A 17,604-nucleotide genomic window follows, 5' to 3' on the forward strand; every position below is an offset into this window, starting at 1 on the left:
GGAGATTACAGTTTTAAAGACCATCAAAGGCTCAACAACCGTATAGGGGGCAACATCTTTGAAGTTGGTTACTCACATATTGTGAGTTATATATGCTGGGGCACAGCATAAGTTTCATTTAATTTAGTAATAGTTTACTCCCTAACACACTGCTATGTTTATAGACAGACTTCTTCTGCTATAATGAATTAGGATGCTAAACATTATGTTGCTTTTTTATACATCTCAGGTACAGAGTTAATAATACTACATAATTGCTAGACCATGATCATTGTTGGTTGAGCAAGGCTCCTATGTTTTATTGTAGCCCGTTCCATTCTTTCATTATGTTGTTGTGCTGTGTTATGTTAATGTTCTATTTTAATGCATTATTCCCGCTTTTCCCCATCCACACTCCAAATTCCTTTCTCCATAGGCATAATGTTACTATACCTTTTTAAATATGCATATGTTCTTTTAAAATATATCATATTGTTGCGTGTGGATACATTTTACAATTTATATAAATGATGTTGTGCTGAACCTCTCATTCTGTTTCTTTCCTCACTTAGCACTTTTTCAAGATACCTGTATAGCTTTAAGTACATCTACTTCATTGCTTCTAAAATGCTACATAGTATTCCAATGATTTCATCGACCACATGTTGCTCATCCATTTTCTCCGATATGGACCTTTAGGTTGCTTCTAGTTCCCCAATATTACAAATAATGCTAGTATGAATATACTTGAGTATGTCTCTTTACAGACTACACAAGAATTTCTTTCCATTATTTACTCAGGAACGTAATCCTGGGGTCATAGGGTATAAACACCTTAATTTTACTACCATCCACGATAGCGATACCACTTTACACCTCTACCTACAGTTCACAAAGAGTTTCCATCATCCTACATTCTCAGCAACACTTGGTATATACATCTTTCTAATAGTTGCCATTCTAAAGTGTGTGCAAAGTGTTATCTCATTTTGTATTAATTTGCATTTCTGTGATGACGAGTTTGAGCATCTCCACATAGATTTGTTAGCTATTTCAGCTTTGCCTTTGTATATTGCCTATTCCATGGATTTGAAAATAAAGATGCTTCATTAGTCCATTGAATGATACAAGCTTCTGTTTCACTACTCTAAGAAATGATGGACAGTTTAAAGTTTACTTATTGTTGCTGCTGCTGTTGTTTTAAATGCTAGACAACTTTAAAATATATGAGTCCCCAATTCATTAATGTTGTACAACCTATTCAAGAATACACCATTCACATGTAATCTATTTTGAGTATGTGTTTGCGAAATCCTCTACAAAGTATGTTTCTCGTATTTCTAGACTCCTGCTTCCTCAAGGCCAATGATTTGACTCACAGTCTTTCATCATATCTAAAAGAAAGTAAGTAAACTCATTTTTTAAAAAATTATTCATCAAGTTTTATTATTTCCATTAAAACATTAGATGTATCTCTTTAAAATAAAAACTTTTAAAACTTCATTTAAAATCAAGTTTCCATCTTAAATGGATTTTAAATGAAGGTTTTTTAGGTCCATCTTGATATTAATTTTTATTTATTTAAATTTATTCTTGTTTCTCTCTGGTATTGGGGATTTGGGTTTTGGTCTTGTTTTTGTTTTACAACACATTAGAAGTATTGCTCCTGGAATCCAGAGAATTCTCAGTGTTCTAGTTGCAGGTACCCCATCAATTTGCTATTTGACTTGGCACAAGTCACTGAGGACTCCTCCAGGACTCTATTTTGTTATCTGAAAGACAAGGAAGTTGGACTATGTGATCTTGAACCCATCTCTGAGGTTCTGAAATTCTGTTCCCATGTTCAGAATTCAGACCATGGCTATTGCACAGACAATCTAATTTGATCTTTTCGATTGAATGTAGGCAGTAATAACTAGATTATTCATGCTAGGTAGTCATTTATTGTGACCAACAATGAAATAGTTTAGACATGGTGATTTAACGTTCCTTTTTCAAATTCTAACCAATTCTGATGACACTCAGCTTGAGTTCATAAACCTTTCTTAGCCTCAAATTCAGCAAATGTAAATGTAGGTAATAATGGAATCAATCTCAATGGATTATGAGAACTAAAAAAGTTATGTAAAGTGCATAGCACAGTGTCAGTGTTTAATAAATGTTTGCTATTTTAATATCATTTCCATTTTATATCTTATGCTGAGTGTCCCTTTAAAATGAAGCATTATTTATTTATTTATTTATTTTTGGCTGCGTTGGGTCTTTGTTGCTGCACTCACGCTTTCTCTAGCTGCCGTGAGCGGGGGCTACTCTTCCTTGCGGTGCGCGGGCTTCTCATTGTGATGGCTTCTCTTTGTTGCAGAGCACGGGCTCTGGGCGCGTGGGCTTCAATAGTTGTGGCACGTGAGCCCAGTAGTTGTGACTCGCGGGCTCTAGAGAGCAGGCTCTGTAGTTGTGGCGCACGGGCTTAGTTGCTCCGTGGCATGTGGGATCTTCCCGAACCAGGACTCGAACCTGTGTCCCCTGCATTGGCAGGCGGATTTTTAACCACTGTAACACCAGGGAAGTCCCTAAAATGTAGCATTTTTATTTTATTTATCTATTTTTTTTTTGCGGTACATGGGCCTCTCACTGTTGTGGCCTCTCCCGTTGCAGAGCACAGGCTCCAGATGCGCAGGCTCAGCGGCCATGGCTCATGGGCCCAGCCGCTCTGCAGCATGTGGGGATCTTCCCGGATTGGGGCACGAGCCCCTGTCTCCTGCATCGGCAGGCAGATTCTCAACCACTGCGCCACCAGGGAAGCCCGCAAATGTAGTATTTTTAAATCAGTTCTTTTCCCGTTTAGTCAACACTGCCTTTAAGCAACAAACATAAATTAAAAAATAGAAAATGTTGTATTATTACAAACTTTTTAAATTTTCCTTTTCTTTTATTTTTGTACAAACTTAGTTCTAAAAGTGGTCACATTTAGCTACTTGGCATATTATATGTTTTGTGGTGTAAGTTAATGATATTTCATTTTTGTTTAATATCTAGAATAACCAGAGAATAGAATCTAAACAGTGCTCATATTTTATTTTACTTAAGCAATAACAAAGAAGTAATTGGGGGATGTTCAACTTTGGAGGCTTTATTTTGCTATATTTAGGGTAATATTTTTCTCATGGTCTTTTTTCAGTCTGCCCTAAATGGGTGAAACTTCGGAAAAACCACTGTGAGAAGAAATCGGTCCTGATGCTGATTATCTGTGGCTCTGCCATCCGAGCCCTGGAGCTCATTAGGTTGGAAGCTTCACCTGTTCCATTTCGTAACTGTTTTCTGAGTAACTGATATGTGCCGAGCTGACAAGTTCTATATGCTGGAGAGCAGCAATGAATAAAATATACAGAGTCCCCTCGCTCATGGAACCTACTTTCCAGTAAGGGAGGCAGACAATAAACAAATAAATATGCATTATAATGTCAAGTAGTGATAAGTTATGTAGGAAAAAAAATAAAGCATGGCAAATGGATAGAAAAAGATGGGGGCTACTTTTAAAAGGGTAGTCACAGAAAGCCTCTTAGGAGATTGACCTATGAGCAGAGACTTAAACAAAGTGAATGAGAACGCCAAGCAGATATCCGGAAGAAAAGTGTTCCAGGCAGAGGGGACATAGGTACAAAAGGCCCTGACATGGAGTGCCATTGGAGGATTTTGAGCAGAGAAGACACATGATCTGAATAATCATTCTAAAGGATCACTTTGGCTGCTGTGTGGAGAACACACAAGGGTAAAGCAGGGAGATCATACAAGCAATAACCAGTTGGAGAAATAAATGAAAGAAAAGATCTAATTTAAAATAGTAACAAGAAAAAATAGAACACCAAGGAAAAAACTAGCCAAAATTTAGATGAAGAAAATATTGCATAAGGGATGCAGCAGATCTTAAACAGAAAGGAGTACCATAGTGTTGAATAGGAAGATTCAACGTAAAGATGTCTGTTTTACCTAGAATAATCTACAAATTTCACAGATTCCCAATGAAACTCCTATAGAATTGTTTTTTAAACTAGATAAACTAGTTCTACGTTCATATGAGAAAATACAGAAGAAAAAATAGCTGGCGAAATTCTAAAAAAGAATGCTAGTGAGGATACTATGCCTATAATATCTATCAGATTTTTTTAAAAAAAAAACCTATTACAAAGTCTCAATAATTAAGAGTATGGAACTGGCACATGTGTGACAGATCAGAACAGTGGAACAGAACTGGAAGTTCAGAGATAGGCCCATATGCATATGAAAGTACAGGATATGGCAAAAGTGAAAAATCAGTAGGGAAAGATGGATTATTTAATAATTGGTATTGGAACAACTGGGTAGCCATCGAAAAAAATTAAGCTGGGTTCCATATCTCACTCCTTATACCGAGATAAATGCCAAGTGGACCAAAAATTTATATGTAAAAATTATGTTTTAAAGACAGTTTGTCGGTGCTTTACTAAGTGCCTTCACATACCTTTTCATTTACTGTAGCTTTTGTAGAATAAACAAAAAGGCTTCCACTGGATCTGTAGTAGCGTTCAGCTTTCAGAGAAGAGCTGTCAGAGTAATATGGGATTTCCTGGGACTCACCCTCTCCCAAGGCCAGGCTCTGCACTGGGCTTTGACCAGAGACAAAACAGGAAAATCCAAGTCCTAAAGAAAAAGGAACTTGATCAAATAGATTAATGTGCAAAGTAGACTCTCGGTAGTTATTTAGCATCTATTTTTCTAAATGAGCTAATCTGACCATGAATTTAGAAAAGTAGTTTTTTAAGCTTTGTTAATCGTCCTTCAGAGCCTTTCTGCTAGGCACACGCGTTAAATTGTATCACACACCCTTTCAGTAAAACGAAAGTGTTTCTTTTAACTATTTCTGCTCCAAACATAAGTGATCTTCAAGACTCCAACTCTTTCTGGGCAGCCGTACTTGCTGGTTCTGAAATCATAAGAATTCACATTGATATTTCAGTGTTTTAAAGACTACCCACAGAACTCATTTCAGATTCAAACACTAATGGCAAAGAAGTTGGCCTGGAGGTGGCCTCTTAAAAACAAGTTGTCACATTGATTTGAGTTTTTACCGTACATAAATGCCTTTCTGATGGGCATAGAAGGACTATGTTGTCGTACTTCATTTGCCAATTCTCAGTGTTTCTTTATGTCTTCCGTAATATTATGATCCATTTCAAGGTTAGGTGATTTGCAGAAGGTGATTTCTGAGCAGGCATAACAAACCCTATTCATAAAGGCTAATATTGAATAATTCTAACTTTTGTAAGAATATCTGTTCTCTTGAGAACCATGAGTTATGTTAAATATGTCCCCTAAATTGTCTTCTTAGTTAACTTCGCCATGGAGAAAGCTCATGTGTAAGTACAGACTCGAGTGCAACAGAACGTGTGTAGCATGAGTCACTATTTTGTAAATTCATTTATTCCTACTGGTTGGTAATATTTCTCAAGCATATTAAGGATATAAAAAGGAAAGTAATATTCCGAGCAGTATTCCCATATTCTATTCCCAAACATCAACTAGAAGATTGTTCTTTTATACCCATTTTATACCCGTTTATACCTGAAGCATTTCCACATATAAGATTTTACAGATAAGCTCACTCTGCAAAGTCCATAAAAGTAGGGGGGCTGCTGTGAATGAAGGACATAAGCCGTCCTGCTTCTCCCTGCTAGCTTATCCCTGTCCCTGCAGGGCAGCCACACACAGACCTTCGTACATGCCCTTGGGCTCTGTAGAGCACAGGCTGACATCACTGCTAAGATATTTCTCACAAACAAATTTTTTATGAGAACTATACTGCAGAGTTTGAAGATAAATTCTCTGCCAGGGACCTAAAATACAGAACTTTTGTATTACAGGTGTTAAAAAACAAAATTCAACCAAGTAAATTTGAAGATCACATTGGCTTAACTCAATGATTCATGAATCAGGCAGCACCCAGCCAGCAACTAGAAGGGCACTCCGAGGGGTTGTGCAAAATGGAAGTTTTTAATAGGAGAAAGGGTGGAGGGACTTCCCTGGCCGTCCAGTGGTTAAGACTCTGCACTCCCTATGTAGGGGGCACAGGTTCGATCCCTGGTCAGAAACGAAGATCCCACATGCTGCACAGCGCAGCCAGAAAAAAAAGGAAAAAGGGTGGAGCAATGGAGCCATTAACAAAAGAAAAGAAAGACTGCTTTTTAGGCCAGGACATCTTCTTTTGCGGGGGAAGGAAATGGCAAGGGTTTTATATTCCTCTCTGGTATGGAAAGGGCCCACAGGACAGATTACCTTACTGGTGCTTGACCAGAGATTCCAGACTGGTTGATTAAGATTACGTTTCTCAGAAAAGTTGAAACTGCAGTTAGATGAAGTATTAAATCTGGGTTTCGGTATCATGGGCTTTTAGCATGAGTGACACCATTTTGGGACTGTGGTTTTCATTTTAACACAAGTGAAGGGCAAATCCACATGTTTCAATAATCAAGGAAACCTAAGTAAAGTTAACCGTGTGCCTGAGACTTAGAAGCCAACCCAGATGCATGCCTGATTAAAGGCCACCCCACTTTCATTCCAGAGATGGACTAACCTGAAAATCAGAATTTTGTGTGTGCGTATCTATCCACATACATATGTACATATAGACACACATAAATGTGCGTATTATTTTGAATAAATATGGTGTAATACTTAAGATGTCACATGGCCCTGAATGAGTGATTTTTCTTCTGCGTAAATCTATTGCTTTTCATCAGGTCAATGACTGCATTCAGAGGAGACAGCAAAGTCGTGAAATTATTCGCAAAACACATAAAGGTAAGCAAGGGCCTGTGGTTCCTAGTCGGGGGTGGAAGTGATCCTTAAGGGCCACTTCCAGACCTCAGTTGTTTCACTTCAGCCTCTTTTCCGTATCTCCTTAGGAAGCATGTTCTTTGGTGCCTTCCTTTTGTAACATATTGAACGACCATTCCGATTTTCTTTGTGTTTCCTGCCTCTGCTCCCACAACAGTCACTACTCCTCTGTGCTCTGAGGTTTCCATACAGAAGCTGAGGTTTGAGCCCTGGACTCTTTGGAGACTTAACCAGTTTTCCGGGGAGATGCTCTTCTGTCTTGCTGTTAACCTTCTTTGCCCTGGAAGTTGACCCTAAACAAGAGTAGCCCCTTTTGCTTTTTTACTTTCTTAACTTTTAGATTAAATGCTCTAAATTGGACTATGATTGAACTTTCCAATGACTCTTCTTTTCTTTGTTCTCTTCCATTTTGGAATAGGTCCAGGAGCAGGTAAAATTGCTGGAGAAGCGTGTGGTACACCTGGGTGTAGGAACTCCAGGGAGGATTAAAGAACTCATTAAACAAGGTATGAAAAGAGGTAGTGATACTCCTACTCAGAGCTGAGTGTTTGCCTAACACCCATGTGAGTTTGGGAAACCACATGTGTGATGTAGTGAAATCAGACCTCTGTGTTAAGTCAGGAGTTGGAAACTTAGCCTTTAGTCCCTAAAGCCAGCCAGCAGGTGTAGTACAATAGGGAATGATAAGGACTGTGGCAAACTGTGGTACTTATGCCCATCTAAATACATTCAAATTCCAGTTGCTTTAAGCAGTTTAGTGGGTCCACAATCTATTCTACCGATTTGCAGCCTCTGGAATTTGTATAGCTGAATGTGTTGAATATTTCCCTCTCACTTAATTGAGTCTCGGCTCCCCAAGACTCCCATTCCAGTTGAGGGCTGGTATAGAAGATATGTTGAAACAAAAATGCAGTTTCTATGGATGAAATACAAGCACTCTAGAATACTTCTTGCGAATGTGTTTCTCTTTTAGTGCTTTACCCTGAAAGTGTTCCAGACATCATCCACCAATGGGTTTTGTTTTTTTTTTTTTTTTTGCGGTACGCAGGCCTGTCACTGCTGTGGCCTCTCCCATTGCGGAGCACAGGCTCAGAGGCCATGGCTCACGGGCCCAGCTGCTCCGCGGCATGTGGGATCCTCCTGGACCGGGTCACGAACCCATGTCCCCTGCATCAGCAGGCGGACTCTCAACCACTGCACCACCAGGGAAGCCGCACCAGTGGGTTTTTATAGTTTGTTGACCTTCTCAAAGCCAGTAGCCTAAAAACCTGCTGACCTGCTGATGATCTTAGTACATGTTCTACCTTACCTGCCAGACAGATTAAAGATTTATTTTAAATACTCATTTCCAAATTACTTGTTTAACAACTTTATTTTATAACTGCCTGGAGCTATTCCTGGATTTTTACATATCTAAAAGTAATGTGTTCATCAATATAATATCTCAGTATAGAGATGGTCGTTTGAAAGGAAGCAAACAAGAGCTAAAAATACTAGTGTTTCTCTCCAGATGAAAACCTTGGGTAAGTGAAAACACTATATGCAGAGGTCTGTGCAATTACAAGGAAGTAGCAAACTTGGTAGCCCCAGGCAAGGAAGGGAAACAAATATTTTTTGAGTTCCTACTTGTACTCAGTGCTGTGCTAGACACCCTCACAGATCTCATTTAGTACTCATAGCATCCTTGCAGGCTAGTATTCTTATTTCTTATGAGAGAAAACTGAAGCTTGGAGGGTCATGTAGCCCCTTCCAAGATCTCTCATTCTAGGCCTTCCTGGTTCCAGAGCCTTTCCCCCTCCAGGAGCTCCTGATCCAATTGAAGAGATAAATGTGCATAAGATGCGACTGACGACATGAGGCAGTAAATGCCAAGGTCCGAACAAGTACTTCTAAGTCCTACAGGAGTTGAAATGAGGGAGAGATTGTTATGGTGGCTGAATCTGCAGGGAAGTCTTTACAGAGGAAAGGATCTTTAACTGATCTTTGAAGTATGGGTAGGATTAAAATAGGATCTTTTTAATATACTTTAAAGTATGGAGATGTGAGAAAAGCATTCAGGAATGGGACAACAGCTGAATCAAAAGCAGGCAGGCAGATACATGGGGTATATCCAAAGGAGACAATAAGTAGTCAATACATGTTGAGGTTAAGAGCCCCTATTACAGACTCAAATCTATGGATGCAAATCCCAGGTCCAGCAGCTTACCAGCTCTGTGACTTGGCAAGTTTCTTAACCTTTCTAAAACTGTTTCTTTATCTGAATGACATAGATAGTAATAGCACCTACCTCAAAGGATTGTTATGCCAATAAAAAGCTAAACACAGTTAGTGTTACACCTTAAGAACTCAACAAATACTAGTTATTACTTTTATTAAAGAGACCACCTTTCTTGGTTGGAGACTTCGTGGGCTGTGGTAGCCTGTGCTTCAGTTGGAAAGAAAGTCAGATTTTGGAGGAAGGCCCTTGCACAGTGATTGGCTGGATTTTTGTCTTGTGGCCCTAGGAGGGTATTGGAAGCGAAGGCTCAGGTGAGAGGTGCTCATAGTCCATCCATGAGACGCGGAGGTGGGAGAGATTGGCTGGGCAGCTGGGAGGCCAGGGATGCGCCCTCCCTCTCCCACAGCTCTTAGCCAAAGACTCACCTCTCCCCTTCCTGGATTCCACATGTTTTGTATGTGTCGCCAGGTCCCCCAGGCAACAGGGCCACTCTTCTCCATATTTAATATTTAAAAGAGAGAGAGAGAGAGAGAACGAAGCTGCCCAGACTGTTGAAATTATATTTCTACAGAGTTTTGAAAACTCACTGTGAAAGCTTATTTCATCTAAGGAGTGGAAAAATCATTTAAGGAGCTGTTGATTTATTTATAATACTAATGAAAATAGCTCTTCTGATTCTGATTGGATGAATGGTTTAATATTCATTGACTACAGATGTTAGGCTACATACAAAGTGTTTAAAGAGAACAATTCCAGGACTCCAAAAACTGAAAGTATAACAAAGCAAGACAAATGGCACATAACTCATTTTATGTAGCTGTTTATGACTTAAGATGTTTATATATATGATATATTAAGGAGAGTTTCCGAACATCAAAAGATATTCCATAACCTTGGGATCAGTACACTTACAGACAGAATTCTATTGTTTTATTTAATAAGGAAAGGGATTTTCTAATTATAAGAGCCCTTGTAAAATGCAAAAAGGTACAGAAAAGAAAATAGGTCACTTTAGAGGTAATGTCTTGTTAGTTAATATTAAATATATTTCCTTTCAGTCTTTTTTCTATGCATTTATCTATATTTTTTATAAATGGAGATCATATTGCATATCATAACTTTATAACCTGTCTTCTCTACTTAATATATCCCATGAGAACTTTGCTTGTCATGAAATAGTTTTAATTTTTCATTTTTAATGGCTGCATAATATTCTATTGAGTTTTTTTCCAGTTTTGTTGAGATATAATTGACATATAACATTGTATTGGCCAAGGTGTACAACATGATTTGGTATATGTGATGTGTAAAGTGATTACTACAGTACGTTTAGTTAACACCAGTCACTTCATATCGTTACAGTTTTTTTTCTTGTCATGAGAACTTTTAGGATCTACTGTCTTAGCAACTTTCACATATACAGTACAGCATTGTTAACTATACTCACCATGCTGTACTTTACATCTCCAGCACTTATTTATCTTATAACTGGAAGTTTTTACCTTTTGACCACCTTCATCTATTTCTCCCACCTCTTACCTCTGGCACCCAGCACCAATCTGTTCTCTGTACCTATGAGTTCATTTTTGGTTTTTGTTTTTTTTAGATTCCACATATATGTAAGATCATACAGTATTTGTCTTTCTCTATCTGACTTATTTCACCTAGTATAATGCTGTCAAGGTCCCTCCACGTTGTCACAAGTGGCAGGATTTTCTTCTTTTTTATGGCTGAATAATATTGCTGTGTTTGTGTGTGTGTGTGTGTGTGTATGTGTGTGTGTGTGTGACATATTCTTTATATATTCATTTGTCAATGGACACTTAGGTTGTTTCCAAATCTTGGCTTTTGGAAGTAATGTAGCAGTGAACATGGGAGGTACAGATATCTTTTCAAGACAGTGATTTCATTTCCTTTGGATATATACCCAGAAGTGGAGTTGCTGGATCATAGGGTAGTTCTATTTTTAATTTTTAGAGAAACCTCTATACTGTTTTCCATAATGACTGCACAAATTTACAATCCCACCAGCAGTACACAAGTTCCTTTTTCTCTATAACCTTGCCTGTACTTGTTATTTCCTGTCTTTTTGATAACATTCTAACAGGTATGAGGTGATAACTCATTGTGGTTTTGATTTGTGTTTCCCTGATGATTAGTGATGTTGAGCTCCTTTTCATGTACTTATTGGCCATTTGGATGTCTCCTTTGGAAAAACTGTATATTCAGTTCCTCCACCCATTTTTAAATCAAATCATTTGGGGTTTGGGGGGGGTTTGTTTTTTGCGGTACGCGGGCCTCTCACTGTTATGGCCTTTTCTGTTGCGGAGCACAGGCTCCGGACGCGCAGGCTCAGCGGCCATGGCTCACGGGCCTAGCCGCTCCACGGCATGTGGGATCTTCCCGGACTGGGGCACGAACCCACGTCCCCTGCATCGGCAGGCAGACTCTCAACCACTGCGCCACCAGGGAGGCCCCAAATCATTTGGTTTTTTGACCTTGAGTTGTATGAGTTCTTTACATATTTTGGATATTGACCCCAAGTTATATTGGTGTTTAGCAATTCTATTATGGTAGGATATTTGGGTTGTTTCTAATTTGTTTTGCTATTATAAGTAATACACAGTGATCATCTTTATAAGTAACTATGCTTAAGTTTCTGGTGTTTTATTGGGATATGTCAGAGAAGGAGAATTATTTTATCAAACAGTAAGCATTTTAAAGCTCCTATTATATAATGTCCAGTTGCCTTCCAGAGAGGCTGTACCTGTTTGCTGTCCCATCAGCAGTCAATTATTTTTGTTTGTTTGTTTTTGTTTTTTGGGGTTTTTGTGCGGTACGTGGGCCTCTCACTGTTGTGGCCTCTCCCGCTGCGGAGCACAGGCTCCGGATGCGCAGGCTTAGCGGCCATGGCTCACGGGCCTAGCTGCTGCGTGGCATGTGGGATCCTCCCGGACCGGGGCACGAACCCGTGTCCCCTGCATTGGCAGGCGGACTCTCAACCACTGCGCCACCAGGGGAGCCCAGCAGTCAATTATTTTTAAGGGAACACTATCAACCCATTGTCTTTCTTAATTTCCATCATTTTTAATTTACAGAGAGAGTTCTAAATAAGAGGCATCGTAGTTATAAGAAGCATGAAAAAGTCTTTAGGGCAGAGGGGAAATTATTGAAATAGCCAATATTGAGGGGAAGTGCTGAAGGATAAAAGAAGGCTTCATTATGTTTCCAGGTGTGATAGCTTGGGGCAGTGGGCAGAACGTGTAGAATGGGAAAAACTAACTGCCCAACTCTGAGACCTCTGAGGAACAGACAACCCCTGAGGTCCCCTCCAGCCCCACACTCCATAATTGTCTCTAGATACACAGGAAGACAGCAGGAATGAGTCCTTAAGTGGTTTACCAGTCTCCTCAAAGGATAGCAGGCTTTGAATAGAGCCTATTCATCTTAACTTTCCTTTTTGCCTGAAATTAACCTCCCAACCCTGTCCACATCCTTCTGCCGACTCACCTCTTCAGAGTCACGCAGACTCTGTTAGACTCAACTCCTCTGAAGGGTCACTATCCCAAATTGCAAGGATACGTCTTATCAAATCCCTGTCGGGAATGACACTTTACCCTCTGGGGCTTCATGAAATGGAGGCTTGGGATTGATTCTTTGCCAGAACTTGAGCATTTCACGAGCTTAGCAAGAGCAGCTTCCCTGCTTCGCTGAGAATCAGTGATAAGATTGTAAGGAGAGTAAGTCTCTGAGTGCTGCATTTGTTTTCCATCAGACAGGGACAGCACTTAACGTGCAGAGATTAGTTACTGGGGGAAAAAAGAGCAAATGAGGCAAAAAAGCAACCAGAGGAATAAAAAATCATTTTAATAAGCTTATGTCATAAGTTCTTTAATGTAGCAACTCTCTCCCTGTCTCTTTCAGGTGGCCTTAATTTGAACCCCTTAAAGTTTCTGGTTTTTGACTGGAATTGGAGAGATCAGAAGTTGAGAAGGATGATGGACATTCCTGAGGTACCATATAACTAGCAATCCAGCAATTGCCTTTAATCTTTTTTTTTTTTCAATCTGAACTTGAGTTCAAACACAGCAGTAAAGTCTTTGACATGGGGAACCAGCACACTCTGGCCTTTGAAATTACTTCTTTTAACTCTGAAGTAACTACAATTATAGAGACCATCTCACCCCTTACACATAACTGTATCCTTTCCATGTGTTTTATAGGAATCAGCTTTTTTTCTTCATTAAATGACCAGTGGCCTCTGCCCCACTGGGGACCACATCTATACCGCATCTTTGAGAAACAGGAAGATCTAGAGGACTTGGTGTATTTCCCTGTGCCTTGTTTTAGAGACACAATCGTCTTTGCCTTTTCATCCTTATAAATATGTACTTGGAGGTGGGGGAGCACAAACTTGCCTCATTGCCTTCATCTCCACGTACCCAAAAACCCACTTACTTAAATTAGAGGGCTATTTTGGTTTTGGGGAGTGGGGAAATTTTTTTGATGTCTCAATGGATTAAAACCGATTGAATACTGAATAGGAACAGCATTAGCTCATTATATATTTATGAAAGTAATCCATTATCATCATAATGTGAAAAATTGAGGGACTTCCCTGGTGGCACAGTGGTTGAGAATCTGCCTGCCAGTGCAGGGGACACGGGTTCGAGCCCTGATCTGGGAAGATCTCACATGCCGCGGAGCAACTAAGCCCGTGCACCACAACTACTGAAGCCCACGCACTCTAGGGCCCGCGTGCTGCAACTACTGAGCTCGCATGCTGCAACTATGGAAGCCCGCGCACCTAGAGCCCATTCTCCACAACAAGAGAAGCCACAGCAGTGAGAAGCCTGTGCACCACAACGAAGAGTACCCGCGCTGGCCGCAACTGGAGAAAGCCCACATGCAGCAACAAAGACCCAACGCAGCCAAAAATAGATTTTAAAAAATAATTAAAGGGCTTCCCTGGTGGCGCAGTGGTTGAGAGTCCGCCTGCTGATGCAGGGGACACGGGTTCATGCCCCGGTCCGGGAAGATCCCACATGCCGCGGAGCAGCTAGGCCCGTGAGCCATGGCCGCTGAGCCTGCGCGTCCGGAGCCTGTGCTCCGCAACGGGAGAGGCCACAACAGTGAGAGGCCCGCGTACCGCAAAAAAAATTAAATTTAAATTTAAAAAACAAAGAAAGAAAAATTGATTTGCCACCTACCATGGTATCATCTGACTAATCTTTCAATCTAGCCTGATGCTTAGAAGTAGCTATTGGAGAGAATAGGGTTGTGCAGTAATAAACATGGCTGCCAGTCACCAGCCAGAAATAAATCACGGCAGTAACTATCAAAGAAGCTTGCAATCATTCCTCCAAACATGTTGAATGAATTAATTTACTGTATAAAACTATATCCTCAGAATGACCAAACCTGATTATAATTGACTGGCGAGTTAAGCTAAAAACCATTTTCTCACTTCCCTGCACACACACATACACACACACACACACACACACACACACACACATACACAGTCTCCTGAACTGTTGTTGTTGTTGTTTTTTAATAAATTTATTTATTAAAACGAAGACCAACGGTCTTCGTTGCTGCCTGCGGGCTTTCTCTAGTTGCAGCGAGCAGGGGCTACTCTTCGTTGCGGTGCGTGGGCTTCTCATTGCGGTGACTTCTCTTGTGGAGCACAGGCTCTAGGCGCACGGGCTAAAGTAGTTGTGGCACAAGTGCTCAGTAGTTGTGGCTCGCGGGCTCTAGAGTGCAGGCTCAGTAGTTGTGGCACATGGGCCCAGTTGCTCCACAACATGTGGGATCTTCCCGGACCAGGGCTCGAACCCATGTCCCTGCATCAGCAGGCAGATTCTTAACCACTGCACCACCAGGGAAGCCCCCCTGACTGTTTTTTTAAAACTAGTTTAACCAACTTGATGTCAGGCACATGAGGTCATATTTGATTATTTCAGTTATAATGTTAAACCTGAGTAAACAACCATCACTAGTTTTCTAATTATAATAATGAGGGAGAAATAGTATTCAAGAAAAACATTTTAACCCATACTTATTTTTATTGTGATGATGTCATTATTAACAGTTATCCTGCATTAAAATATTGTGTATAGTCTATAGGCACACTTTGAATATCTTGAAAAAGATTTTTCTGTGAGATTTTATGTTGAATGTTGTACAAACAAAAGGACATCTTAATGAAATTGATGTCTTATATAGTACCGCTTCCTTTACTTACGTAAATATTTCAACTCTGAATAAAATGCAGGTTTTGCTCTTCCTGATTCTGGCCATAACAGCTGCATAAATACCAGGGACTCCAGACTGGTTGAATTTATTCACCAAGACCATCTTTTCTTGATCTTAAACTTTTTTTTCTTTTCTCTCACTTAGATAAGAAAGGAGGTTTTTGAAATTCTGGAAATGGGAGTCCTCAGCCTATGCAAGTCAGAATCTTTGAAGCTGGGCCTTTTCTAAGTCTGGGTCCTAATGAAAATTCCTGTTTTCGTGGTGGGATTTGCATGGCTCTGGCCCATTGCAAGCAGTTGGTAAATATCAGCTATTGTTTTATTAAATTGATTGTATCACCAGATGGATCACTGGGAATCTTAGGTGGGGATTCTTTTACAAAATGAATGTGTCCTTTGCCAACTCCCTTGTATAATAAAGTATCACTGGCTTGTGTGTGATTTTTGTTAAGCAGACTGAGTTTTTCTTTCACCAACTGGCTTCTGATGTGACTGTACAAGCAAGGGAAAGAGCATCTGGGCAGCCTCAGGCAAGCCCCTTCCCTCTCTGAGCCTGTTTCATCAACTGTGAAATGGGAATACTATCTTGCAGGATTGCTGAGGATTTCATGAGATGGTATGTGTGGAACAGATTTGAAACTGTGATGCCTAGTCCCAGTGTGAAGGGTGGCAGTGGTACTACTGGTGGAAAGAGCTCCAAGGATATGTGGCACTTTGTAAACAAATAAAAGACAACAGTGTAACTACAACTGTCTTATTCATTTATTTAATTCTTTGTTTTGAGATAATTTCACACTTACAGAAAAGTTGCAAAAATAATATAAAGAATTTCCATATTCCCTTCCCCTAGCATCCCCCAATGTTAAGATCTTGTATAACTATAGTACAGTTATCAAAACTAAGAAATCAACATGGGTACAATACAATTAACTAAACTACAGACTTTATTTGGATTATACCAGTTTTACCACTGATGTCCTTTTTCTATTCCAGGATCCAGTGAAGGATCCCACATTGCATATAAGTTTCCTAAGAAGAATATATGTAGTCTGTCACAGTTAATCATTAAAATAGTTCTGGAGGAAACGTCTTTATATTTTACAGATGATTAAACTGAATCTCAGAAAGGACACACACTACTTTAAGTAGCAGAAGAAGAAGTCAAACCCAGATCTCCTGTATTCACTTCAGGACACCATGGTTATCTATCTGGGGAGTCGGGCATATATAAGAAAGGAGATAATAAAGCAAACAGTTGCCACTACTGGTATATGAAGTTCCACATTCAAATATTGTGAAATGTTAAAGGAGTCCAGCAGTGTAGCACATCACACTCTGGCAAATCACATGCTTCCACACACCAGCGACTTGCTATTTGTGCACCTCTGTGGGCTAGAAGCCACACACGGGGATTCAAAGGATAAGGGAACACGTTCCATCCTGCAGGACTCTGGCTCAAGCTCAACAAGTTACAGGAAAAAGAAAGAAAGCCACCACAGCATGAGAATTCATTCAAGCTATAGCTAAACTTAGCCCTTTGGGGGCTGACCCTCCCCCAAGTAAGAGAGAATTCTGCCTTCCAACTGAAACATCGGCTCGTCCTGCCTGATGACCTTCAAACTGTGACATCGGCTCTTCCTGGTTCTATGGCAGCTTTTGGCCTTCAAACTCAAACTGGAGGAACATCAGCTCTGCAGATTTTGGACTTGCCAGCCTCCTCCGTAATCACGTGAGCCAATTCTTTATGATAGATCTATATATACATTTAGATCTGTTGGTTCTGTTTCTCCGGAAAACCCTAATATACTCCTGTGAAGCACCTTTTAGTTTGGGATTTTGGTTAGGTTGGTTTTGTTGTTTTATAAAAAGCCTAAGAAATACTGTTCTTGATTTGTTACTGTAATGACCCTTCTGGTAGGTGTTACGTATGTACTATAATCACACCCAAAGTTGGAACAAGTACCTAGATTGCAAACATACCCAATATTTTGTAGGCCAACTCTGCACACATAATCTAATCTCACAGGCTGTTACTGCCTTTTAAACTCAAGTTCTTGACCATGCTTATTTAATAAAACAAATAGTAGATATGAACTCCGAGTGTTCACTGCCGTCTTCTCACACAGATCTGTCTGATACCAACAGCCATACTCGTCACCACCTCCAAGCCAGATTCAAATGGCTTGCTGAAAAGTCCCCATGGGTGTACTGCTTTTTTTCCAGTTTTGCAAGGGAAAGCTTTGACTCTGAATTGGAAACCTCCCAGTGTAAGTAATTGCA

The 17,604-nt window shown here is 40.1% G+C and overlaps 2 protein-coding genes across 3 annotated transcripts in view; both read left to right on the forward strand.

The window, feature by feature from the left end:
- CMSS1 (cms1 ribosomal small subunit homolog) overlaps window positions 1–15,765 on the forward strand; it is a 382,976-nt gene extending 367,211 nt beyond the window's left edge. For both annotated transcript variants that reach the window (XM_030861019.2, XM_060297972.1), the window contains 6 exons: window positions 1,324–1,383; window positions 3,158–3,260; window positions 6,753–6,813; window positions 7,268–7,355; window positions 12,992–13,080; window positions 15,470–15,765. In XM_030861019.2, coding sequence (XP_030716879.1) covers window positions 1,324–1,383; window positions 3,158–3,260; window positions 6,753–6,813; window positions 7,268–7,355; window positions 12,992–13,080; window positions 15,470–15,553 — 485 coding nt within the window. In that variant the 3' untranslated portion in view covers window positions 15,554–15,765. The remainder of the gene's footprint in view (window positions 1–1,323; window positions 1,384–3,157; window positions 3,261–6,752; window positions 6,814–7,267; window positions 7,356–12,991; window positions 13,081–15,469) is intronic.
- Window positions 15,766–16,879: 1,114 nt separating this feature from the next.
- LOC115855625 (cell cycle control protein 50C-like) overlaps window positions 16,880–17,604 on the forward strand; it is a 29,700-nt gene continuing 28,975 nt past the window's right edge. Inside the window, exons 1-2 of the mRNA XM_060297971.1 lie at window positions 16,880–17,053; window positions 17,470–17,591. The gene's annotated coding sequence lies outside the window, so the exon portion shown is untranslated. The remainder of the gene's footprint in view (window positions 17,054–17,469; window positions 17,592–17,604) is intronic.

This window comes from Globicephala melas, chromosome 4 (assembly GCF_963455315.2).
Source record: "Globicephala melas chromosome 4, mGloMel1.2, whole genome shotgun sequence".
Classification (NCBI taxonomy): Eukaryota; Metazoa; Chordata; class Mammalia; order Artiodactyla; family Delphinidae; genus Globicephala; species Globicephala melas.